This window comes from Callithrix jacchus, chromosome 15 (assembly GCF_049354715.1).
Source record: "Callithrix jacchus isolate 240 chromosome 15, calJac240_pri, whole genome shotgun sequence".
Classification (NCBI taxonomy): domain Eukaryota; kingdom Metazoa; phylum Chordata; class Mammalia; order Primates; family Cebidae; genus Callithrix; species Callithrix jacchus.
The window spans coordinates 70,592,644-70,618,473 of NC_133516.1; the positions used below are offsets into that span (position 1 = coordinate 70,592,644).

At 53.5% G+C, this 25,830-nt stretch overlaps 1 protein-coding gene across 8 annotated transcripts; it reads left to right on the plus strand.

Annotated features, from left to right (window-relative positions):
• Positions 1–25,706, plus strand: HDAC11 (histone deacetylase 11). 8 transcript variants are annotated; one of them, XM_078351694.1, is made up of 11 exons: positions 1–223; positions 608–726; positions 1,862–2,010; positions 4,846–4,946; positions 17,716–17,832; positions 18,745–18,787; positions 20,469–20,545; positions 21,607–21,669; positions 22,557–22,653; positions 23,455–23,633; positions 23,828–25,706. In XM_078351694.1, the coding sequence occupies exons 3-11, from the start codon at positions 1,944–1,946 to the stop codon at positions 24,041–24,043; spliced, it is 960 nt and encodes a 319-aa protein (XP_078207820.1). In that variant the 5' UTR covers positions 1–223; positions 608–726; positions 1,862–1,943; the 3' UTR covers positions 24,044–25,706. The 8 variants fall into 8 exon arrangements, with proteins under 8 accessions (XP_078207820.1, XP_008980427.2, XP_017820602.1 ...); XM_008982179.5 differs by lacking the exon at positions 608–726; XM_017965113.5 differs by lacking the exons at positions 1–223; positions 608–726 and adding an exon at positions 895–1,667.
• The last annotated feature ends 124 nt before the right edge of the window (positions 25,707–25,830 follow it).

Consider the following 25,830-nt stretch of genomic DNA (forward strand, 5'->3'; position numbering starts at 1 on the left):
AGCTGCTTCTGTTTGGTTGGCGGGGACAGCTGGGCCGACAGAGAGGCCCATTGTCTCCGTACTCTAGGGCTCTGTTGTTGGGGCCTCCTCCTGGGTTGCAGCCCCGCGGACACCCCCAGCTGTCGCTCGGGCCTGGCTCAGCTTCCCCGGGCGGTGGGGGGCGGGTCGGTGACGGAGACGCAGCCTGCGAAACGCAGGCTCTGAGAGCCTACATGCCTTCTCCGTGAGTGCTGGTCCCGGAGCTGCCGCAGCCGGGGCCGGGGGTGGGCTCGGGTTGGAGAGGTCACGGGGCTCCTTAGGTCACAGGCGGCAGGGCCAGAGAAACTCCCTCGCCCCTACGTTTAACCCGCGGAAACAAGGGTCCAGAGAGCGCGGACTCCAACCCAAGGTCACTCAGCGAGGCGCCGGCACAGCCCGCCGGGGACCTGGCGTTTCTAACCCCCAGCCTCTCACTGTTTCTGCTTAGCTTGGGGAACACTGGAACAGGACCGAGAGTAGGCTGCTCCCTCAGCTACGCCCGGGGTGAAACCCGCGCGGTCCCCCCGCCCTCTCAGCCCGCCAGGGACCTGGCGTTTCTAACCCCCAGCCTCTCACTGTTTCTGCTTAGCTTGGGGAACACTGGAACAGGACCGAGAGTAGGCTGCTCCCTCAGCTACGCCCGGGGTGAAACCCGCGCGGTCCCCCCGCCAGAGGGCGGGGCTTCCGAGCCACGCGGGATGCCATTGGGTATTTACCTGCGGAGGCGGGACTTCGGTCTTGACGGGCGTCGGGGGTGGCCTTCCTGAGGGCGGGCCCTCTGTGACGCAGGTACTGGCTGGGCGGGTCAAATCGGCCGGAGCTCCGCCCCCAGAGGACGCGGTCGGGCCCCACCCGCGCCCCGCCCCGCTCCGCCCCGCCCGGTCGCGGAGCCGCGGCCAGCGCTGGGAGGGCCGGCCCCGGGATGTGAGTGCCGCGGGGCGAGGGCGGGGGTGGGACGTCTAGGCCAACTCGGGCGTCCCGGGGTCCCTCTGGGCGGGCTCGTGAGGGCTGGGGCGGCCGGGAGGGCGCGCCAGGTGAGGGTCCAGGTTTGCGGATGAGGGACGCGAGGGCCGGGTGCTTCCAGGCCCTCCCGGCGCGCCAGGCCAGCCCCTGCTCGGTGGCCCGAGGGACGCGCGCCGGCCACGGGCCCAGACCGGGAGCGGGCAGGCGATGTGCGCAGGTCTGACGTCTGCGCTGCCCGGCCCCCCGGCTGCGCGGACGCCCCCACGGCGGCAGCCACTGGGGCGGATTTCTGTCCCTGGGTGACGACTGCCTGGTTGTGATGGGAGGGGTCAGTCGCGCGGCGGGGCCAAGGGCCCCCTGCCCTGGCTCCCGTTAGGTCCCCACTGCGTTTCTGAGCGCTTGCTGTGCTCAGCTCCTCGGTTGCATTCTCGGAGTCCTCACAACAGCCGCACATTTTGCAGCCCGGGCCCAGGGCCACACATCTGTGGGGGCAGTGATTGCAGTGCAGAGGTGAAGTGCAGAGTCCAAGGGGGGCCCTTCCATACCTTTTAGGAAACTGACTGCCTTGCAGGCAGACCCACGAGTGCACGCCTGCTTCTCCGCAGACCTGCCCTGTGACCTTGGGCACACCTAGTCTGCTCGCTGAACCTCTGATGCGATTGTGGTGCCTATCCCCCAGGGCTGCTGTGAGGACCGGGTTGGAACTGGGTTTGTGGAAGGACAGCCAGTATAAACGGCTGTTGTTGAGTGGCCCTTCTCTGTGGCTGAGGGGCTAGTGGTATTGGGCGAAGGCCGGTGGGTCAATCCCGGCGGGCTTGGGAGGGAGCTGCTTTCTGCTGAAGCTGCTTCAGCTATGCCTCTGTCCTTTTCCACACGGTAGGCTACACACAACCCAGCTGTACCAGCATGTGCCAGAGACACGCTGGCCAATCGTGTACTCGCCTCGCTACAACATCACCTTCATGGGCCTGGAGAAGCTGCATCCCTTTGATGCTGGAAAATGGGGCAAAGTGATCAATTTCCTAAAAGGTATGGAAGGGCCCCCCTTGGACTCTCATCTGCTGCTTCCAACCGACCTGCCCTCTCCGTCCTCATCCCCAACATAAGCCTCAGGCTCTTCCATCTTCAGTTTTAGCCCACGGACTGCCTTATACCTATGCTTCCCCCCAAAAGGGTATTTCCAACACAGACTCCTAAGCACGATATGATGTTCCTGACTCAGACTTTCCTTGGCTTCCCATCCTATGGACCTAATTCCTGCGTCTGCCCAAGAGGCCTAGAGGAAGGACAGCTGATTACTGATGGGCACAGGGAAGGTGAAGCTTGGAGGAGTCCATTCCCTGAGGTTTAGAGAGTCAGGAGGTAGAGCACCTCCACCCCAACCCCCTTGATTACACGTGGGGGAAGTTGGGGACCAGAAAGGTTGGGAAACATGCTCACAGTCACACAGCTACTGAGTCAGAATTGGGTTTGGAACTCAGAGCTCCAGGTGCCCCATCTTTAGGGCTCATCCCCTTGAGCAAAATGATACTTTGGAGAGCACATCATTTTAACTGTGGTTTGTGATCAAGGGGCCTGATTGAGGTGGGAAATTGAGGCATCACCAGAGGCTGGTGCATAAATATTCCCTTTGTTTCCTGTATCAGGGGTTCTTTAATTGAGGGAAGTAGGAGATGTTGCCTGGCATCAGATGCAGCTCTGAACATTTTAGAATCACACAACCCTTGTGATCACACTGTGTGTAAATTTCACTTTGGCGCTAGCCCATCTTAATACCTAAGCCCATCTCCCTTTTTAACAAGTCTAGAATAAGCCTCAGGCTCTGTGTCTTGCAGAAAATAGGATTGAATTGGAGATCAATAACCTTGTTAGTATTGTATTTCTTTTCTTGTTTAACTTCTGTTTATGGCAAGTGATACTAACTTTTCATCCGCAATCATAACCAGAATGAGAGTTCCAAGAAAAATCTTAAGTAGAAAAGAGCACAGGTGGTGTGCAGTGATGGTGAGAGTCCTGGCGAGGTGAGTGGAGCCAGCCCACCTCCCACCTTGCTGTTCTCTTGCCTTCCTAAACAGTCCTCAGACTGTGTCTCCAGCAGGATCAGCTGGAGTAGTTCTCCCCATTGGTCCCCTTGGGCTTCTGCATCGCCAAGTAGCTCAACGGAAAGGTCCCTCCTCTCCTTCATTTTGGAGCCAGCAGTTGGCCTGAGTTCCCTCCTCTCTCCTCTGAGGATGGAGGCGAGGCAGGGGCCATGTAGCAGATGGCCTCAGATGCTGTGCCAGAAAAGGAGCTGATCCTGTGCCTGAAGGCAGTGGGGACTGTGCAATGTTCTGGGAGAGAAGTCCTGGCTGGAGCTATATGTGGAAAATGTATGGAACTCGTTGGTTCTACCAGGGTTAGTTACTAGGGGTGACTCATTGAAAGATTTCCCTAGAACCCAGAGCATCATGGTCCGGTTCTCACAGTGCCCTAGAGCACTTTCTGCTCTCAGCCTCAGTTTCTTCTTTTGCTAAATGGAGCACATCTTGCCTGGTGTAGGCAAGGGGTGAGGAAATAAGGCATTGTTTCCCCTTTATCAGTTGTAAACTACTCTTCTTATTTTTAATGACTTGGCCTTTGTCTAAAAACAACAACAAAAACACTTGTTTTAAAAGGAAACATTATGTCATCAAAATGGGAAAAGGCAATTTTACTTGCCATAAATAGGTGATGGTAAAAAAAGAAATGCAATGAAAACAACAGTTTAATTCAATTCAGGCGGTTACTATTGCCTGCAGGCTGTGAGACTGACTGCTGGTTCAAAAGGAAGATAAGCAAAGCACAGGCAGGTGTTGGGAGGCCATGCCTCACTGAGCCTCCTGTGATGTCATCAGAAGGTGGAGGGAGGCCAGGCGCAGTGGTTCATGCCTGTAATCCCAGCACTCTGGGAGGCCAAGGCTGGGGAATCGCTTGAGTCCAGGAGTTTGAGACCAGCTTGGGCAATATAGCAAGACCCTGTCTCTACAAAATAAAAATAGAACACCTAGCTGGGGGTGGTGGTATGCACCTATAGTCCTAGCTACTTGAAATGCTGAGGCAGGAGGATCGCTTGAGCCCAGGAGCTCGAGGCTGCGGTGAGCTATGGTTGTGCCACGGCACTCCAGCCTGGGCTACAGAGTAAGAGGTTGTCTCACATTTATTTATTTGTTCGTTTATTAAGACAGGGTCTCACTCCCATCACCCAGGTTAGAGTGCAGTGGCACAGTCGCAGCTCATTGCAGCCTCAACCTCCCTGTCTCAAGTGATCCTCCCACCTCATTTTTTGACATTTTATAGAGATTAGGTCTCACTGTGTTGCCTAGGCTGGTCTTAAACTCCTGGGTTCAAGTGATCCACCGGCCTCACATCCCAAAGTGTTGGGATTACAGGCATGAGCCACCACACCTGGCCAAGATCCTGTCTCTTTAAAGGGGAAAAAGCGATTAAAAAGGTGAAGAGAGAATTCCTAAGAAGAGTTTTTCTCACTCTGAGGGTCAACATCTCTGCCCCTTGTGCCACTTATCTCTGAAGGTTGCCTGGCACACCTGAGCTCTCCTTGTGACTATCAGTGGCTTGGGAAACACGGGATCGCTGTGTGTACAATGTTCAGTGCTCCCTGGCCAGAGGCACTGTCCACTGACCACAATGGCTGGGGAGGCTGCCCCTTCTCAGAAGGACCATAAGCCAGCAGTGCCCACCTACCTACCCCTGGGGCGGTGGGGGGGGGTCGGGGTCGGGGTCGGGGTGGTGCTGCCAGAGGCCAAGTCTGAAGCCTGTAGGAGGGTCTGGGGCTGGCCTTGGCCTTGAGGTCAGCGGGGAAGCAGGGTGCTCCCTCTGTGGTTTCAGAAGAGAAGCTTCTGTCTGACAGCATGCTGGTGGAGGCACGGGAGGCCTCGGAGGAGGACCTGCTGGTGGTGCACACGAGGCGCTATCTTAACGAGCTCAAGGTACAGGACGGCGGGCCTGGGGGGGGTGCTGTGGGCCTGGGGCGGGGGCTGCTAGCCAGGATTGGCCAGAGGCAAGAGGCAGCTCAGCCTGGGGAAGCACAGCCTCACAGGGCACCCATTCATGTCCCTAGTGTTGGGGGAACGTGGGAGTCTGTGGTCCCCAAGAGAAGGAGCGAGGTCATAAAAAGGCGGACCTCAGTTTGGTCCAGGCCACTATGAAGGTGGTGACCTTCCCTCCTCCAGGGTGTATGAAAACCTTCATAGAAGTTTCAGGCTTCTAGAGTATGACTTTCAGTCTGTGCTCCCTGGACAGGCCTCAGAGAGTCCAGCCCCTGTCCTTATCCAACCATAGCTCTTTCACTTTGGCTTATTTTTGTTTGTTCATTTGTGTTTTTTTGTTTCTGTTTTTATGATGGAGTCTTGCTTCTGTCACTCAGCCTGGAGTGCAGTGGTGTGATCTCAGCTCACTGCAACCTCTGCCTCCCAGGTTCAAGCAATTCTCCTGCCTAACCCTCCTGAGTGAGTAGCTGGGATTATAAGCACATGTCACCATGCCTGGCTAATTTCTTTGTATTTTAGTAGAGATGGGGTTTCGTCATGTTGGCCAGGCTGGTCTCGAACTCTTGACCTCAGGTGATCTGCCCACCTCCGCCTCCCAAAGTGCTGGGTTTACAGGCATGAGCCACTGTACCCGCCCTGTTTTTTATATTGGGCTGAAGTTTAAAATTCTGGTCTAAGGACTTCTGTTAAAGATTTGTTGAAAATTGTTGGTCTAAAAACTAATTTGGAACCCTCAGGGCTCAGCAGAGAACAGAAACAAGTGGGAGGGCCGGTGGTAGAGTCTGGGGTAAATTGGAGAATTCCTGCCCCTTCCCAAGGGGCTGCTACTCAGCTCCACTGTGGGCCCCGCATGGCCAGAGCACCTGGTCTTCAAAGAGAAGCCAGGAATCCAGATTATTAAGTGACATTTCCTGATTTTTTTTTTTGGGGGGCGGGATAGAGTCTCACTCTTGTTGCCCAGGCTGGAGTGCAGTGGTGTGATCTCAGCTCACTGTAACCTCTGCCTCCTGGGTTCAAACAATTTTCCTGCCCAAGCCTTCCGAGTAGCTGGGATTACAGGTACCTGCCACTGTGCCTGGCTAATTTTTGTATTTTTAGTAGAGACAGGGTTTCACCATATTGGCCAAGCTGGTCTCAAACTCCTGACCCCAGGTGATCACCCACCTTGGCCTTCCATAGTGCTGGGATTACAGGCATGAGCCACCACACCTGGCCCTGATTTCTTAATGTAGCATTCATTGTAACATTGTAAAAGCCCACCTGTAGACGGAACTAGGCACACTGGCTGCCTGCTTGTGACCTTTTTTCCAGGGGAGGACACAGCTCCCATTAGTGGCTGAGGTTCTGAAGGCCAAGGCATTCAGTTCAGTGCTCTTTGTGGGAACAGAGGGAGGTTGGGTCAGGGGCTTGCATCGGAATCTGGGGCTGTCAGCCTGCCTTGGTGGGAGCAGGGTCAGGGATGCCTTAGGTTATCTGCCCCAAGAGTGTGGGAGCCCTGACCCCCAGGCTCCCTGGCTGGGCTCACCTTAGACTCAGAGCCACAGTGGATGTCTGAGGCCAGCAGGCCCCTCTGCTCAACAGGTGGAAAAGCCTAGGCCCAGAAAGGGGCTGCACTCTCTCAACGTCACCTGGGAAGTTGGCCAGGCCTTGGGGCCAACTGGATGGCCTGGCAGGCCATCCAGGCCAGTCTTCTAGGTTCCCAGTCAGGACTGCTGCCTCCCTGCTCCCCAACTCCAGCCGGAGCTGTGAGAATTCTAGATGGGGCCACGACAGTGTGAGCTCATGAAAGATTACCAGGAAGAGGTTGAAACCTGGCTCCTGGGAGAGAGAGGGGTGTGAGGCCTTGGCAGGAAGCCCAGGGCTTGGCTGCCCTGGTTTCCCTAGGCATGCGTGGTCACAGTCCACAGACTAGGGCTGAGCCAGGAGCACATGGCTGCCAGAGTCCCGAGGGTTAGGGGAAGGCAGAGACAGGAGGCGCTCAGCTGGGGCAGGGAGAAACCAGAGCAGAATGGGGCCAGGGTGTGAGTGAACCAGGTTGGGGGTGGGGCCTAGGTTCCAGGACCCCATGCATCCGAGGAGCCTTCAGGGGAACTGTGTAGGGCAGGCTGCATGCCTGGGCTTGGTCCTCCAAAAGCCTGAAAGCAGCTTACTATGCGATATAAAATAATACAGAATAGCTGGGTGTGGTGACATGTGCCTGCAGTCCCAGCTACGTGGAAGCCTGAGGCAGGAGACCTTGAGCCCAGGAGTTTGAGGCTGCAGTGAGCTATGATTGCACCACTGCACTCCAGCTGGTGTGACAGAGTGAGGCTGTCTCTTAAAAAAAAAAAAAAAGCATTAACAGATAGAGTCCCAAGAAGAAAACTGAGGTTGGGGGCAGGAGGAGAATTCAGATAACTGAAAAAGTCAACCAAGTTGGTGATCCAGCTGCATATTTGGCTTGGAGCTCCCTGGAAGCCAAAGCAAAAGGAGAAACTGATGGTTTCTGCAGCATCTATGAAGGTGAAGAAGTAGTCATTCAACACATCTGTGTTGAACGCCAGCTGTGTGCTGAGTACAGAGAGCACACACCATGGATTTGCATTTGAGTTGTGGAAGATTAAAATTAAGGAAGCAGCTACCCAAGAGCATTTCAGAGCACCAAGGGCTATGAAGAAAGTGAAAAATAGAGGGTAATTGGGTGGTCAGGGAGGGCTTCACAGAGGAGGTGATGTTTGAGTTGAGACTAAACTAAGGAGCAGGTGATACTCATGTATAGCTTTTTAAAAACTTTTTTTATTTTTGAGGTGGAGTCTTGCTTTATCTCTCAGGCTGGAGTGCAGTGATGTGATTTTGGCTCACAGCAACCATCACTTCCAGGTTCAAGTGATTCTCCTGCCTCAGCCTTCCAAGTAGCTAGGATTACAGGTGCCTGCCACCACACCTGGCTATTTTTTGTATTTTTAGTAGAGATGGAGTTTCATCATGTTGGCCCTGCTGGTCTCGAACTCCAGCAATCCATCTACCTTGGCCTCCCCAAGTGATGGGATTACAGGTGTGAGCCACCACTCCTGGCCGTCATATATAGCTTTGAAGGAAGAATGTTTCAGAATCCCAGGCCTGAAGGGTGGAGGAGACTTGGTCTCCCAAAGGGGAGAAGAATGCTTGGGAGGCTGGATGGAAGGGAATAAAACATTGTACTTATACACAGTGCAGTAGGGAGGCCAGAGCCCCAGGCCTCACAGGGTCTTACAGGCTGTGGGAGGAGTGCATATTGTGTTCCGGGGACCTTGGCCAGTCACAAGAGGGTTTTCAGCAGGAGGGTGATGTGGTGTGACATGCCCTTGCTGTCCAGGTGGGACCTAAGCCTGTTTCAGACATCATCTGGCACCTAGGGGGCAGCTCAGGAACATCTCCCACCTCCTGCAGATGTCTGCAATGTTTCTTTTTCTCCTTCCTCTGCTGTGGGCACCCAGAGAGTGCCCTGGAGAGTCCTGCAGGTTTCTCAGGCTGCTTTTTCCTGATTATTCTGTGTGTGCTGTGTAACATCCACCCTCTCCCCTGCCTCATCCCAATTGGCCTCCACCCCCTGCGGAGGCTCATGCCTGACTCTGCACTGGTGTGGCCTTTGATACTTAATAAAGGCACTGAAGGAGAAGCAGGAGCTTGATGTTTGCAAGATGATGTCAATTCAGGGAAACCCATCAAGCTCCTACTGTGTGTAAGGTTCAGAGTTGGCTTCTCTGAGGGTGGCTGCTGAGCTCCCGAGCACCCCAGCATGCCAGCACTGGGCTCTTGCCTTTAGTTGATTCTCAGGTGACAGTTTGCCATGGAGTGTGGGTTAGTGCTGAGCGGTGTCTGACATCTTGCCCCTGTACACTTTTCATTGGGCAGTGCTTAGGATGCATGGATCCAGCAAGTGCTCAGAGGGTACCACTCCGTGATCTAGGTGCTGCAGGGATGGGATGGAGCAACAGACCTTTCTTGGTGGAGCTGGCATTTAGCTGGGAGAGTCAGACAATAAATGTAATAAGTAATGAGATAATATGTTAGACGGTGCTGAGTGTCCTGAGGAAAGGAAGGGACAGCAGGAAAGGGGCAGGGAGAGCTGGTGAGAGGATGGCAGTTTTAAATCAGGAGTCAGGAAAGGGCTTACTACCTGTGATCACAGGTGACGTGATCACAGACAGGAAGGGAGTGGGTGAGTGGGTGATGTGGTCATCTGGGGAAGGGCATTCCAAGCAGAAGGAACAGCAAGTGCAAAGGGCCCAGGGCAGAACTATCTCCTGTGAGTTACAGTAAAGCGTGGGAGAGGAGACACAGGCCATAGCTCTGTGGAACACCTGGAGGGACCCTGAGGGGCCCCTAGGGGAATGAGCTCCTCTTGGTCTCCAACTCTCTTTCTCTTCTTCCCTGAGGGGGCTCCTCTCTCCTTTAAAAAACATTTTTTTTTATTGTGGTAAGATTCATATAACAAAATTAGCCATTAATCATTGTAAAGTGTACAGCTCAGTAGCGTTTAGTTCATTCACAAGGTGGTGCAACCATCACCTCTAGTTCCAAACATTTTTATCACTCCAAAAGGAAACCCTGTGTCCTTTAAACAGTTGCTCCCATTCATCCCCCTTAAGTCCCCTTGGTAATCACTGTCTCCGTGGATTTGCCTATCCTGGATGTTTCATATACATGGAATCATATAATGTGTGACCTTTTGTGTCTGGCTTATCTTAGCACAGTGTTTTCAAGGTTCATCCGTGTTGTGTTGTAGCAGGTATCAGTACTTTATTCCTTTATACAGCTGAATGATATTCCATTGTAAAACACAGCATTTGGTTTATCCATTCATTAGTTTATTGGCCTTTGGCCATTGTGAGTAGTGTTGCTGTGAACATGTGCATGAGAGTATTTATTAGAGGGCTGGGCTCGGTGGCTCAAGCCTGTAATCCCAGCACTTTGGGAGGCCGAGGCGGGTCAAGAGATCGAGACCATCCTGGTCAACATGGTGAAACCCTGTCTCTACTAAAGATACAAAAAAATTAGCTGGGCATGGGGGCGAGTGCCTGTAATCCCAGCTACTCAGGAGGCTGAGGCAGGAGAATTGCCTGAACCCAGGAGGCAGAGATTGCGGTGAGCCGAGATCGTGCCATTGCACTCTAGCCTGGGTAACAAGAGCGAAACTCCATCTCAAGAAAAAAAAAAAAGAGTATTTATTAGAATATCTGTTTTCAGTTATTTGGGGTCTACACCTAGGAGTAGAACTGCTGGGTCACATGGCAATTCCGTTTAATTTTCTGAAAAACCATCAAGGTGATTTCCATAGAGGCTGCACCATTCCCACCAGTAATGTACCAAGGTCCCAACTTCTCTACATTCTTTTCAATGCTTGTTATTTTCTGTTTATTTTTTTCCAGTGTGGTCATCTTACTGGGTGTGAAGTGGTATCTCATGGTTTTAATTTGCATTTCCCTAATGGCTAATTAACACTGGGGATCTTTCTGTGTGCTTGTTGGCTATTTGTATATCTCATTTGGAGAAATGTTTGTTCAAGTCCTTTGCCCATTTTAAAAATTGGCTTTCTGTTGAGTTGTAGGGTTCTTTATATATTCTGAATATCATACAATTTGTAAATAACTCCTCCCATTCTGTGGGTTGTATTTTTTTTGATAGTGTCCTTTGATGCCCAAAATTTTTAAATTTTGCTGAAGTCCAACTTATCTATTTTTTCCTTTGGTCCTTTTCTTTTGGCAATGGATCTAAGAATCCATTGCCAAACCCAAGGTCATGTATTTTCTTCTAAGAGTTTTATAGTTTTAAGTTATATTTAGGTCTTGGTAAATTTTGAGTTAATTTTTGTATATGTGTGAGGTGAGTCCAACTTCATTGTTTTGTACTCAGATATCCAGTTCTCCCAGCACCATTTGTTAGGCTGTTTTTCCCCCGTTGAATGGTCTTGGTACTTTGTAGAAAATCAATTGGCCATAGATGTATGGATTTATTTCTGGACTCTCAATTATATTCATTTCTTTGATTTGTTTAAGAAAGGGTTGGACTCCTTCGACAGCCCAGACTGGAGTGCAGTGGCTTCATCTTGGCTAACTGCAACCTCCATCTCTTGGGTTCTCCCACCTTAGCCTCCCAGGTAGCTGGAACTACAGGCATGTGCCACCACGCCTGGATAATTTTTGTGTTTTTTGGTAGAGTCGGGGTTTTGCCATGTTGGCCAGGCTGGTCCTGAATTCCTGACCTCAAGTAATCTGCTCACCTCAGCCTCCCAAAGTGCTGGGATTACACTGTTCTTATGTCAATACCACACTATTTTGGTATTGTTACTGTAGCTTATTGTGGTTATTGTGGCTTTGGAGCAAAGTTTGAAATTTGGAATTGTGAGGCCTCCGACTTTGTTCATTTTTAAGACAGTTTTGGCTATTTGAGGTCCCTTGAGATTCCATGTGAATTATAGCATCAACTTCCATTTTTTGCAAAAAAGGCATTGGGATTTTGACAGGAATGCATTGAGTAAATTTATTTGTGGAGTTTTGCCATCTTAATGATATTTCGTTTTTCAATCCATGAACATGGGATCTTGCACCTCTTGGTTAAATCTTTTCCCATGTATTTTATTCTTTTTGATGTTATTATAAATGAAATTGTTTTAATTTCCCGTTAAGATTGTTCATTGCTGTTATATACAATAATCAGTTGTATGGAAATACAACTTATTTTTGTATGTTGATCTTGTAACATTCAATGTTGCTGAATTTGTTTCTTAGCTTTTTTTTTTTTGAGACAGAGTCTTGCACTGTCTCCAGGTTGGAGTGCAGTGGCATGATCTTGGCTCACTGCAACCTCTGCTCCTGGGTTCAAGTGATTCTTTTGCCTCAGCCTCCTGAGTAGCTAGGACTACAGGCACACACCCCCATGCCCAGCTAATTTTTGTATTTTTAGTAGAGATGGGGTTTCATCGTGTTGGCCAGGATGGTCTTGATTTCTTGACCTTGTGATCTGCCCACCTTGGCCTCCTAAAGTGCTGGGATTACAGGTGTGAGCCACTGCACCTGGCCTGTTTCTTAGCTTTAATAGTTGTGTGTGTGTGTGTATGTGTGTGTGTGTGTATGTGTGTGTGTGTGTGTGTGTGTATTCTTTAGGTTCCTCTATGTATAACATCATACCATTGTGAATAGAGGTAGCTTCCTTTCAAGTTTGGATACCTTCTATTTCTTTTTCTTGTCTAATTTTTCTGATTGGAGCTTCCAGTACTATGTTGAATAGCAGTAGTGGAGTAGGCACCCGTGTCTTGTTCTTGATCTTAGACAGAGGGCTTTCAGTCATTCATGGTTGAGTGTAATGTCAGCTGTGGGGTTACCTTTTTTAATGCCTTTTATCATGTTGAGGGAGTTCCCTCCTGTTGTTAGTTTGTTGAGCGGTTTTATCATGAAAGCCTGTTGAATTTTATCAAAGGCTTTTTGTGTAGCAGCTGAGAGATCGTGTTTTCCCCTTCTCTGCTTTTGCTCCCCTTCTACTGGTAGAAAGAACCCACCTAAAAGCAAGCAGTGGGGGCCCTAGGGAGGTTGCAGCCTATCTCTTCCCTGACAACAGTTCTTGGATTGAACCTCTGACAGTAGGGGGTCTGCCTGAGGAAACCAGGCATCTGGAAGTGGATGGGGCATTAGGTCCCAGAGGTGTGGCCAGCCCTAGGGAAGTCCTGCTCTCTTTGATGTCCCTTAGAGGCTAATGAAGTATGGAAGCCCTGATACCTGGTCAGATGCAGCCCATGCCCTTTGGCATGTGGTGGCATCAGTCTGGGGCAGACCTCCTATGCTCATATAGTATGTTCATTCACCCAGCACTGCCTTAAGTCAGGTTCCCTAGAATGGTGGCTGTCAAACCCAAGCAAGTGTCCAAAACACCTGGAGGGCTTGTTCCAGCAGGTTAGGCCCCTCCCCAGAAACTCTGGGTAGTTTTGGGTAGAGACTGGGAATCTTCATTTCTAACACATTCTCAAGTACTGTAGATGCTGCTGGTCTGAGAACCACATCTCTTGAAGCAGAACCTGAAATGGTGCAGGTGATTTTAGGTGAAACCTGCAAGAGGTGCAGGCAGTGGGGAGTGGGTAGAGTGAGCAGCTGGGCACAGATACGGGTTTGGAAGATCCACTTTCTGACCAACAAGTGTTGGTCAGAAAGCGAATGTCTAGATGTCACCTGGTGGTGCCCTGAGCTCCTCACCCTGATTCTGTGGAGAGCTCTGGGGTGTGAATGTCACCACAGGGTTTCCTTGCCTAGAAGAATGTGGCATGACTGATAAAGCCCCTTATCAGTCATGGCTCTCACGGGATGGTGCAGGTGAGGTGGCCTCCATTAGGAGAAGGGCTCTGGTGCACCAGCCATAATAGGGGATCAACAGCATGCACGGCCAGCATCTCCTGTGTGCCAGGCGTGGCCTCGGTACTGTCCACATAGCAGTGAGCAGAACAAGTGCTTCCTCCTGAAGCTAGCATCCTTTTGAGAGAGATAGATAATCTCCCTGAGTCTGTAGCCTCAGGAAGAGAAATGCTGTGTGGGAAAATGAAGCCAAGGTGTGGGCTCCAGGGGGCCCCGGGTTTTTTTTTTTGAGTCGGAGTCTCACTCTGTTGCCCGGGCTGGAGTGCAGTGACACAAACTTGGCTCATTGCAGCCTCTGCCCCCACAAGGTTCAATCCATTCTCCTGCCTCAGCCTCCTGAGTAGCTGGGATTGCAGGCACCTACTACCACACCTAGCTAATTTTTGTGTTTTTAATGGAGACCAGATTTCACCATGTTGGCCAGGCTGGTTGTGAACTCTGGACTTCAAGTCATCCGTTTGCCCCAGCCTCTCAAAGTGCTGGGATTACCGATGTGAGCCACAGTGCCTGGCCGGGTAGGGCTATCTTAGATTAGATGGTGAGGACAGACATCTAATCTAACTGGTTTCCACATCTAAGTCCTCATCCAAAGCCTTGTTTCGTAGATGAGACAGGCACAGAGAAGTGAAGCCTAAATTCACGTAGCCTGTGGCAGAACCCAGAGTTGAACCAGTTTGACTCTGGGGGACTTCTAAGCTTGTCCACCTCAGTCCTAGCCTGGCCCAGTGCCCTTGCCCAGGATGAGGCTATCAGGGAGTCTGAACTGTGGGCAGATCTGGGCAGTCCTACTGCAGCCTCCTGTAGTCCCAGATAAGGTATCTGTTAGCAGAACTGCACCCCCATACTTCCCCATCCACAGCTCCCTTGGGGGCTTATCCCTGGAAGTGTTGGTCAGAAAGTGAATCTTCAGATGTCACCTGTTGGTGCCCTGAGCTCCTCCTACCTGCCACCACTTCTGACCACACAGAGCCTGCTCTAGTCCAGTCCCTCTTTTCTCTTCTCCCCTCACCCAGGGCCCCGCCACCAGTCTGCCCTGCCTGCTCTGTTTATTTCTCACCTCAGCCACTGATGGGTGGCTTTTCTAGAGCAGTGCTGCCTTGTGGAACCTTCCACAATGATGGAAATGCTCAGACCTGCTCTGTGCCATCCAGTTGTCACTGGCCGCACATGGATCTTGAATTATGGAGAGAACAAAACTTGGATTTTTAAAAATATTGATGAATTTACGGCCATTCATAAGTAGCCAGCTGTGGCTGATGGGATTGGATGGTTCAGGTCTAGGTGTTGTTAGCCGCATCACCGCCTTGTACAGAAACAACTGCTGACCAGGAGAAGGCCCAGGTGCCAGCCTCCTCTTTGCTGCCCAAAGCTGCTGCTCCCGCGAGGGGCTCATCTCCCGGGAACGGTGGCACAGCAAACACACGTACTTTCTCCTGTAGGGGCTGGTCCCGCTGGCCAAGTCCCACACATGCTTCTGAGTGGCTGCACCTGGCCCCTGGTTCCTTGCTATCCTCCACAGTCTGCACCTGGCCTTTGGAGGATAGCAAGGAACCTCTTTGAGGTTCCCAAGTGTGTCCCATGCCACTGCAGCTTTGCAGAAGGTTAGTGTATGTGACTTAAAAAGCAAAGACGGCACGCAGACTTTCTGACACTGGTCAGAGGGTGTGGGAAATCCTGGGGGGAGCAAAGTTAGAGAGGATTGTTTGCTGCGGAACTTCTCAGAGCCTTTAGCATGCCATGGTGTGCTGCGAGTCTTCAGGAGGCAGGCATCGTAAGCCGGGCTTCTCAAATGACTAGCTGGTGGGAGCCTTCTCCAGGAGTGGTGTTCGAGACCCATACCTGTGCAACACGTGAGAGGATGCCTTTCTCGTGGTTTGTGTCCATGATGCACCTCTCGGCTTCATTGTCTTCCAGGCTGTCCCCTGCTGGCTTCCCAAGGGAGGGAGGGAGGCTGTGACTCCATGTGCTCCTGCAGTGGCTCATATGTTTGCTCATTCATTCATGGAAAACCATGGTTCCATGCCACATGCAGGGCCTGTGCTGGGCAGTGGGATGGGTGTGGTGAACAAAAGGAGCTGATGACCTTGGGCAGGGACCTTCTTTTCTCTGGGTCTGTCCTGTACCACACACACATGCATACATGCACATGCACATACTTGTGCATAAATATACACACACGGGTGTGTCCTGCAGCTGTCTGGCCATCCTGGTCCCAGCTCTTAAACTGCCACCCCTTCCCAGGCCCCACAATGCCTCCATGTTACAGCCGGAGGGCCTGGGCTCATGGAAGTGGTGCCCCATGGCCACCTCTCCTTCTGGACCACAAATGGGACCCTGCTCACTGGCTTCTCCACCAGAGTGAGGGAGTGATGCCAGCTTCCCCAGCCTTCAGCCGCCCTTGCTGGCCTGGGCCGGTGGCCACAGGCATTCCCCAGCACTACAACAGAAGGCCTGCCCTGGTGACCAGGGCCTAAGCCCTGAGGCCCCTCCTGGGGCCTGACCTACAGTGTGTCCTACTTCCTGCCTGGTCCTGAGTGGCCTGGCTCTGGCACCTCCTGGCCCTCCGAGGTTCATCCCCCCTCTGCCATCACACCATCCCTGGCCACCCTCTCCCTCCCTGCTGCCTGCTCTCCATCATTAAACATGCTCGGGTCTCCCATTCTAAAACTCCTCCTTCCGGTTGATGAATACCGTGGCCACACTTCCCACTTCCCTCTCATGGAATGTCTCATCAGCTTTGGTGCCTCCCTCCACCCGCTCCTTCCAGCCACCGTCTCTCCCTCTGGCCTCCTGAGCACCGTACCTCAGGTCTTCCCACGCCTCACCCTGTCCCAGGGAAGCCCTCAATTATCCCCAGGGGCTCTCTGTCTGGGCCTTGCCCTTCAGCACGGGAGTCCTGCAGTCCCAACCCAGCCCTTCACCTCCCACTCTCCTGCCCCTGTTCTGAGCTCTAGCCTCACTTAAACCTCAGCTGTCTCACCTGGCTGCTCCAGGGGTTGAGTTGGCCCATGGAGAGCAGAACCTGGTGCCTTCTCTGTACTCTGCTTTAGGTTCACCTCTGAGGGCCATTACCCTCACAGGCCCCAGACTTGACACCTGGGCTCTCCCTCCCTGTCCTCATATGCTGCCTGCTAACACCTGCTCTTCTTACCACCCCAGAGCCTCCTTATCTCATGCTTCCTCCCTGGGGCTGCTGCTTCTATTCTTATTCCTCTAATCGGTTCTCCTTACTATAGCTAGAGCAGCTTGGGATAGCACCATCTATGGCTCCCTACTGCTCTGATGACAATGTGTGAGCCTGTGCTAGCAGACTAGGCCCTGTGTTATAAGCTCAGCCTGCCCTGTTCCAGCTGTGCCCACCTCCTCTGGATCATGGACTCACTTCTCTGCCCACAGTCACCTTTTTCCCTTGACCTCTGCATCTAGATAACTGCTATTCACGCTTCACCTCCTGCAGATGTCACCTCCTCCAGAAAGCCTCTCTCACCCCCACCCAGTTCATCACCACGCTCATCACACTGCAAGTAAGTGCCTGCAACTGTCCTGGCATGAGGATGGGCCCATCATTGCCCACCTGGGGCACCTAGCAGGCACTTAGTAAATATTTACAAAATGAGTGGCTCTGTCTCAGGTGGGTGGGGAGTAGGGATGCATTTTCAGCCAGGATATGGCTTGGGGTTTGGGTGCAGCTGGGCAGCCAGTGCCATGAATGTTTACCTGGTGGACTTGGAGGTCACGGGGCACACTCTGTCCTGGTCTTAGTACAAATGCCTTTCAGGTACTGTAGACCCCCCAGCCTCAGCGGCTGGAGATGAGGGCAGTGTATTTCTTTTGCCAAGAAGGTCTTATTCCTGAGGACGAAGAGGCAGTGCAGTGCAAGGGAGCAAGAGGCCAGTGCTCCAGTCCAGGCTCTGTCAGTGACTCACTGTGTGGCTTTGGGAAGATCCTCCCTGCCTGGGTCTCCCTGCTACTCTTTTGTACAGTGGGTGGTCTGGACCAGTTTGTTCTCCCAAAGCAGTCCTAGGCCTGCACTGCTGAGTTGAAGCCCTCTGCAGCTCCTGTTCTAGGCACAAGAGGGCAGCCAAGGCCCTCAGAAACCTGGGAAATCCCAGTCAACCCTTTAAGAAATGCATGGTGCAAACTGCTCTTTACTGAGCCCAGAGCTTGGCAGGAGACTGGTAGGGTTGTGGCTCTGGCTCTCTTTTCTACCAAAGGAAGTGTGCTTGACAAGGGAGTTCACCCAAGGGCATCTGGAAACTGTCCTCAAGGCATTTCCCGAGGATCCGATTTCCCACGGGTTGCCTCGGGGTGGGGCAATGAAGGCCAATAGTCCGTGTCTTTTTCCACAGTGGTCCTTTGCTGTTGCCACCATCACAGAAATCCCCCCTGTCATCTTTCTCCCCAACTTCCTCGTGCAGAGGAAGGTGCTGAGGCCCCTTCGGACCCAGACAGGAGGAACCATAATGGTAGGTGGGGGATGGGGCATGGCCGGGCTGGGAGCCCCCGTACCCCTGGGTCCTTCTCACCTCCTTTGCCCTGGAATGCCTTCCTCCCACTTTAGTTGAACAGAATCTTAAATATTCCTCGAGGTTCAGCAACAATGACCCTTTCTCCAAAAGCCTTTTTTCCCTTTTGAGACATAGAATTCTCATTGTTCCTTTTCCTGTGACCTACTGTTGGTTACTGTAATTGCTAATATATAATACATCTCTCCACCCACCAAAGCAGATATCCTAGCACTGTGACTCTAATGCACCCCCCAATTTCTTTCTTTCTTTATTTCTCTCTCTCTCTCTCTCGCCCAGGCTGGAGTACAGTGGCATGATCTGGCTCACTGCAACCTCCTCCTCCCAGGTTCTCAGCCTCAGCCTCCTGAGTAGCTGCACACGCCATCATATCCAGCTAATTTTTGTATTTTTAGTAGAGACAGGGTTTCACCATGTTGGCCATGATGGTCTTGAATTCCTGACCTCATGATCCACCCACCTCGGCCTCCCAAAGTGTTGGGATTACAGCCGTGAGCCACCACGCCCTGTCCAGTCTACTATATTTCTATGATCAAAACTTAATTTCCCTTTGAAAGCCACGTCAAAATTACTGTCAGCTCATATGTGATGGACGATAAGTACTTTTATTTCTTCCAGTTTCGTTGCACAATTGCAAAGGTGCTTCTGCACTATACATCTCATATGCCAGTCAGTCTTGCACTCCTGGACTGCTGCTTGGGATGGGGAGTTCTTTCTACACCCCTGTCTTGTAGCTTGTCCTTCCCTCAGAGCTGACTAGAAGCAGTGTTTATGGAATGAGTCTATGAATCAGTGAATGAATGAGTGGAGATTTGGCTGCCTGTGCCCCTCACCCTCTGCTTGTCTTTAAAGGCGGGGAAGCTGGCTGTGGAACGAGGCTGGGCCATCAACGTGGGTGAGTGCTGGGAATGTCCTTGGGAATGTCTAGCCGGGCTTGGTGCAACTGGCCTGAAAGGGGGCTGGAGGAGGGCAGAAGGATCCTGGAGGTGGCAGCTGTGAGTTCAGTGGCTCTGGTGTCCCCAGGCTACCTGGATTCGATCTCTTGACCTTGTGATCCACCCACCTCGGCCTCCTTTTTTTTTTTTTTTTTTTGAGATGGAGTTTTGCTCTTGTTGCCCAGGCTGGAGTGCAATGGTACAGTTTTGGCTCACTGCAACCTCCGCCTCTCAGGTTCAAGCGATCCTCCTGCCTCAGCCTCCTGGAGTAGCTGGGATGACAGGCATGCACCATCATGCCCAGCTAATTTTGTATTTTTAGTAGAGACAAGATTTCTCCTTTTTGGTCAGGCTGATCTCAAACTCCCAACCTCAGGTGATCTGCCCGCTTTGGCCTCCCAAAGTGCTGGGATTACAGGCATGAGCCACCGCTCCTGGCTTTTACCCAGACTCTTATTTGAGCTGGGCATAATTGTCAGGCCTGTCTCACTGATGAGGAAATGGACATGGAGAGATGCTTAGGGGCTTGTGCAGAGCCCCAAGGCAGGTTCCCCCAGCCTTTGGCTGTGAGCTCTGCAAGGGAGTGGCCACCCTGGGCCACTCCAGAGTTGGGGGGAGCCTCACTCTGCAGGGGCTGGGTCTCTTCCATTTTGGTATCACCAGATGCCCAGCATTCAGCCTGGTGTAGTGATGATGTTATGGTACTCTGCTGCACAAACCCAGGAGTGATTTGTGCCCTGCCTGTCTACAGTGGGGTTCTGAGGAGGCCTGGATGGCCCTCCCCAGAGCAAGTGTTACTGCCTGGTAGAGGTTAAGAGCCTGGGTCCTGATCCACCCTAGGTTTGATCCTGGTTCTGCTGTTACCTGGCTGTGTGACCTTGGGCAAGTTGCTGACCTCTGTGCCTCAGTCTCCTTATCTGTAAAATGAGGGTGATGAGACTAGTCCCCAGCTAAGTGCCCAGTCAGGTGTTCACTATGGCTACCATTCATCATTATGAGCCAACAGTAGCCTCCTAGGGCGTGGGAGGGGCAAGTTCCTGGTTCCATGGGGCCAGCTGCACACTGTGTGACGGGACAATTGTTGGGCTCCATTTCAGAGGGCCCCTGCAACTCAGGCCATCCCAGGGGCTGCAGGGGAAGGGGTCTCTGGGCCCTGGGGCTCTGAGGCTCTCTCAGGGTTGAAGGGTGATGGATCCCAGGCTCTAGGGCCCTCCTCGTGGCTGTGGGCAGTCATGACCAGCAGAAGGTGCCCTTCCTGACCATCCCCTTTGGCCACTGGCAGAAACTGCACAGACCCCATGCCACCACTCTTTCCTGGTGTGGGGAGCCACACATGGAGGCAGGCCCAGCTTGGTGGGGACAAGGAGCAGCTTTCTGCCTTGGGAATGATGAACTCCCTGTCACTTGGGGGTATGAGTGGGCACTGGGGACTTGCTGGGGACACCGTGAAGAGATGGCTGCCTTCTGTCCTCGGGATGATGACATGTCCCGGCACTCAGTTCAGTTTGCCAACCCAGAGTCCGAGGCACTGGTCCCTGATGCTAAGCAGGGAGGATGCTGGGGGAGGTGAAGGGATGGAGGAACTCCTGGACTAAGCCTGGGAGCCTGGCTCTGAGCAGCACCGCTCTCTGCCCTTTGCAGGGGGTGGCTTCCACCATTGCTCCAGTGACCGAGGTGGGGGCTTCTGTGCCTATGCGGACATCACGCTCGCCATCAAGGTGTGTCTATGAGCATATGGGGTCTCGCCTCCAAGAGCCCCCCCTGGAATCCTCCCCACAGCTCCACATTAACTGTTCTCACCTTGAATTATAGACAAGGGGCCTCCACTGGAGCAGGGAGGGGGCTAGTCTGGGTTGCTCAGCCAGGCTGAAACAGAATCCAGATCTGACACTTGCTCCTCTTCCATGGTGCTTAGGAGGGTTGCTAGTGGTGGAAGGGAGTTATTCCAGCCTCCCACAGAGCCAGGGGACTAGAGAGGGCCAGGATCTGCTGCATAGCCACATATTAAGTTGTAGGAAGAAGGGCATGGCTGCAAAGGGTGTAGGGAGTGGAAAGCGATGGTGCTGATAGCCGCGGGCACTTCTGCATGCTTCAGCCTGTGCTGTGCTCCAGGACTCACTCCCTGAATCCTCGCAGACATGCAGGCAGGGGCCCACAGAGGTGAGGGCATGCAGCTAGCAGGAGCAGAGCCAGCTCTGGCTTCTGGTCTGTGGGGCCCCACAGCTCCCCTGCCACTCTGTGCCTGGCCTCGTGCTGGGCATCAGGAACAGGCTGACCTGTTCCCATGTGTCCCTGCTCTCACAGAGCACATAGACTAATAGGGGAGGCAGGCCGTTAGGAGAAGGGGGAAGCACAGGAGACCTTCCTGGGGAAGAGGGGTAGGGAATGAAGGCTTCCTGGAAGAGGGGGCATTTAGGACTTGGCCTTGTAGGATGAGGGAAAGGTTAGATGAAGTCCCAGGGATTATCCCCACACATTTCCTAGGGGATCTGGGAAAATCCAGGGCCTGAGTGACTTACTTGCCTCCTGACCTATGACCCTTCAGGGCACAGGACATGCCACCTCCTCTAGGGAGCCTTCCCTGACCACCTCCTGCATGCACACATGGAGCAGCTGGAGCTGCACAGCTCTCCCTGGCAAGTGACATCTTTGCTGGGTGGCCTATTACCCACAAGCATTATGCCCCTGCCCTGCCCCTTACCAGCCAGCTGGGAGTTGCTGTAGGGCTGGGTCCTCTGGCCTACCCAGGTCCTCATGTCTACCCTCTCCTCCCTGGCAGTTTCTGTTTGAGCGTGTGGAGGGCATCTCCAGGGCCACCATCATTGATCTTGATGCCCATCAGGTGAGTGCCCTGCAGGGGCTGGACTCTTGGGGGACCTGATGCCCCTAGTTCCAGAATCTCCCTGGGGAAGGAGATTCTCCCTCCTCATGTCCCCACAGCTCTCACAGCTTCTGTCTTCTGTCTCTTGGGTTACAAATGGAGGGTCTGTCTTTGCCACTGTGTCCAGGACAGTGAGTCCTCCTTGCTCCTGAGGGTCCTCCTTCATGCCTCCTGACTGTGCCACATGAGGTTCTTCCTGAAGCCTACCTTGATGGGACTGCTCTCATGCAGAGCTCTGCTGTGGCTCCCCATTGCTTACTGCCCCCTGCCTAGACCTGCTGAGCACTGGAACCTGCCCCTCAGGCAGATGGCCACACACATGGCTTCAGGGTGGCTCCCATTTAAGAACTCAGCACCGAGGGAGTAAAGAGTCAAAGCAGAGGGTTACCCCCTCCTCAGGACCCCTAACAAGGCCAGTGCCTCTGGTCAGATGGGGAAGGGACCTGGTGCACCCCTTCACACTGCTACTGCTGTGGCTTTATGGGAGTTGGGCCCTGCCTTGGGTTCACGTGACCCTGAGCTCCTGAGCCAGGTCACATGTGCACAGTCTTTTACAGTTTGCTTTTCACAGCCAGTCCCACCACAGCCTTGACAGGGGGCAGAGCAGGATTTCTTCCTCTGATAGGGAACCTAAGAGGGCTGGGCTTGTTCAAGCTCATGCTGGAAGGTTTCGGGGCCTGGTTTTGAGGTTGAATCCCAGCTCTGCCCCTTAACAGCCATGAGACCTGCTGCCCCTGAGAGCAGGCCCTGCTGCCCTGGCACATGGGGAGTTTCCTGAGGCAGGGTGGCGGAGCCCCCATCTTGCCTAGGGCACCTGCCCAAGAGTGGCTACTGTGACCTCCCCACAGGGCAATGGGCATGAGCGAGACTTCATGGACGACAAGCGCGTGTACATCATGGATGTCTACAACCGCCACATCTACCCTGGGGACCGCTTTGCCAAGCGTAAGCTGCCGCCCCTCCCCTGGTCCTGAGTGTGTCCTTGTGGATGAGGTGCTCTCCTGCGTATCTCCTGTCTGCTAGGCCCTGCAGAAGCCACCACAGTGGTTCCCAGCATCCCTGTGTGGGGATCCTTTCCATTTTACAGATGAGGAAACTGAGTCCTAGAGAAGTCACTCAACCCACCCAAGATCACATAACCCCGTCCAAAAAACATGCATCTGCCTGGCAAAAAAAAAACCAGTAAAGGATGAAAGAAAAAAAAAAGAAAAATTTGAATAAATTTGAAAATACAAAATAAGAAATAAATTCACGCATAATAGTTAAAATGAAAGTGCATTAAACTCATCAGTCGAAAGGCAAAGACTCAGATGAGATTTGAAAACAGGGCTCCCACCTTCGCAGGTAGGGGACATTTTTGCACCAGTTGTGGTGAGTCTGGTGTGGATAAGTCAGCCGCTGGTATGGCCCAAGGGACCAGTTTCTGAGTGGAACCTCACAGGTGCTGAGCCTGGGCTTGAGGGCAGGGCAGGGGGTCCACATGTGTAGGCAAGGCCCGGCGGAGGCAGTGAAATTTGATGTTGCCACACCCCCAGGGCAGTGTTTCGGCCCCAGTGCCCCTCCTCTCCTTTCAGTCCCCTTTTTGTACCTCTCAGTGCCCTTTTCAGCTTAGTTTTGGGTGGCATGAGGTTGAGCAGTGCCGTAATCTGACAGAGCAGTTTCCAGTCTTGCCTCATGTTCACAGTGTTGTTCTGAGCCTCAGTTTCCCTTCTCTGCAAATTGAGACTATCCATGTCTCCCTCCCAGAGGCCATCAGGCGGAAGGTGGAGCTGGAGTGGGGCACGGAGGATGATGAGTACCTGGTTAAGGTGGAGAGGAACATTGAGAAGGCCCTCCAGGAACACCTGCCCGACGTGGTGGTATACAATGCAGGCACTGACATCCTTGAGGGGGACCGCCTTGGGGGACTTTCCATCAGCCCAGCGGTACGTCCTGACCCTGGGGGCCATAGGGAGGGTCTGCACTGTGGACTCAGCAGCAGCAGGAAAGGTTGGGCGGCCTCATGTCAGGGAGGAGATGGGCTGAAGCAATAGTCTGGAGCAAGGCTAGCCCTGCAGCAGGACTTCCTGACACCATGGGGGTCTGGCCTGCCTGAGTCACCCTCCTCTTCCCCCAATAGGGCATCGTGAAGCGGGATGAATTGGTGTTCCGGATGGTCCGTGGCCGCCAGGTGCCCATCCTCATGGTGACCTCAGGCGGGTACCAGAAGCGCACAGCCCGTATCATTGCTGACTCCATCCTTAATCTGTTTGGCCTGGGGCTCATTGGGCCTGAGTCACCCAGCATCTTGGCACAGAACTCAGACACACCGCTGCTTCCCCCTGCAGTGCCCTGACCCTCGCTGCCCTGCCTGTCACTTGGCCCCGCCTATCCGCCCCTTAGTGCTTTTTGATTCTAACCTCTCAGGGTGGTGGAGGCAGCCTTCAGCGAGCATGGAGGGGCAGGGCCATCCCTGGCTGGGGCCTGGAGCTGGCCCTTCCTCCACTTTTCCCCACTGGATGCCAGAGGGGCTCGATGCCTCTATGGGTGGAGGTAGAAGGCAGAGCCTGTGTCCCAGGGGGACCCACATGGAGTCATGGGCCCATGGGCCCATGGGCCCAGGGAGGCAGGCAGTTCACTGAGAACCAGGGAGTTCTGGCGAGATCCTAGCCACAGCGAGGGCCCTGGGCTTGGGGTGTTCTGGTGAATGGCAGACCCATTTCAGAGTGAGGAAGCTTCCACCTCCATCCTGACTGGGCCTCCCTCCCTACCCTTGGTCATGGGATTTGCTGTCCTCTTTGCCCCAGAGCTGAAGAGCCATGGGCACTGGTGTGGATGGCCTGGGAGGTGCTGGGGCTAGGTCTCCAGGTGGGCCTGGTTCTCAGGCAGCAGGTGGGAAGCCTGGGCCTGGATGTGAGGGGCGGTCAGAAAGGGGTACAGGTGGGGTTCACCCTCAAAGCAAGGTCTGGACTTGCCTTCCCAGGCCCTTCTGTGGGGGTGAAGGTGGGGAAGATCTGCAGCCCCCCGATCCCTGCTTTGGCAGCAATCTGTCCTGTTCAGTGCAAGGGGCAGGTTTTGGGGGAGGAATTCTTAGCTCAGGGACAGGCCTCAGCCCTGGAACCTCCAGGGGGCTGCTGACCCAGGTGGGGAGGGGGCAGAAGAAGGGTGGGGGACATGGGCAGGCCAGGCTCACAGGTGGAAATCAGGGATGCAGGCTGGTGGTCAAGCCAGGTCGGGGAGGGACCCAGGCACTGGTGAGGCGGGGCAGGGCTTCCTGGGTAGAGGGCAGTGAGGATCTCTATCCTGGCCTGGGGGTTGTGAGCATAGGTGGCCAGGGCAGGGCCCTGGGTGGGGCTGTGGCCTCCATTGGCCCCACCAAAGTGCCCAGGCCCCGATTCCTCTCTGTGCCCAGGGCCCCCAGGTAGGCCGGGCCTCTGGCCTGTTCCCCAGCCCTACTCTAATGGGGACATTCAGGGCCCTTCAGGAAGTATGCGGGGAGCATCTGCCCCTGCTAGCCAGCGGCTGTGGCCGTGACCAAATCAGGGCTGGGGAGGGAAAGTGGATCCGTGGAGGTGTCCCTGCTCCATCAGCCCCCTACAGGACTTGTGTTCATTACAGTGGGGGTCTTCCACTGTCTCCCAGCCTCCCTCATGCTCCCTCTGCTGCAGGGGGAGGGTTCCAAGATCACAAATTGTCAACAGTGCCGGCCTCCTGAGGCTCTAACAATGCACTCTGAGATCCCTACCCTTGCCGTTGGTCTCTGTTGCTGACTCGAGGCACCTAACATCTGTTCACACCCAGTGCAGGCCAGCGACTTCTGGGGCTCAGCCACAGACATGGTTTGTCACTGCTGAGCTGTTCCTAGAGAGCCCTAGAGGCTTGATTGACCCAGGCTGCTGTGTGTGCTGGAGATGAAGAATCCCCACCTTCTAGTGGTGAAAGGAAATGAAGATGGAAAGTTCTTGTAGCACAAGGCCTGACATGGGTAGCTGCTCAATAAATGCTAGTGTGTTATTCCATCCTCTGAGTGCTGTGGAGTTGATAATGATTCCCATTTCACAGAGGAGGAAACTGAGGCTTGGCAGGGGTGAGAAATTTGCCCCAGGCTGTACCTCTCAGCGGATCTCAACAGTGGTAGAGCCA

What these genes read in the sequence shown, in the direction of transcription:
- HDAC11 (XM_008982179.5), top strand. An exon ending in AGGCTGGGCCATCAACGTGG is followed by an intron (nt 18,788 to 20,468) that starts GTGAGTGCTGGG and finishes TGCCCTTTGCAG; the next exon opens with GGGGTGGCTTCCACCATTGC. An exon ending in GACTTTCCATCAGCCCAGCG is followed by an intron (nt 23,634 to 23,827) that starts GTACGTCCTGAC and finishes TTCCCCCAATAG; the next exon opens with GGCATCGTGAAGCGGGATGA.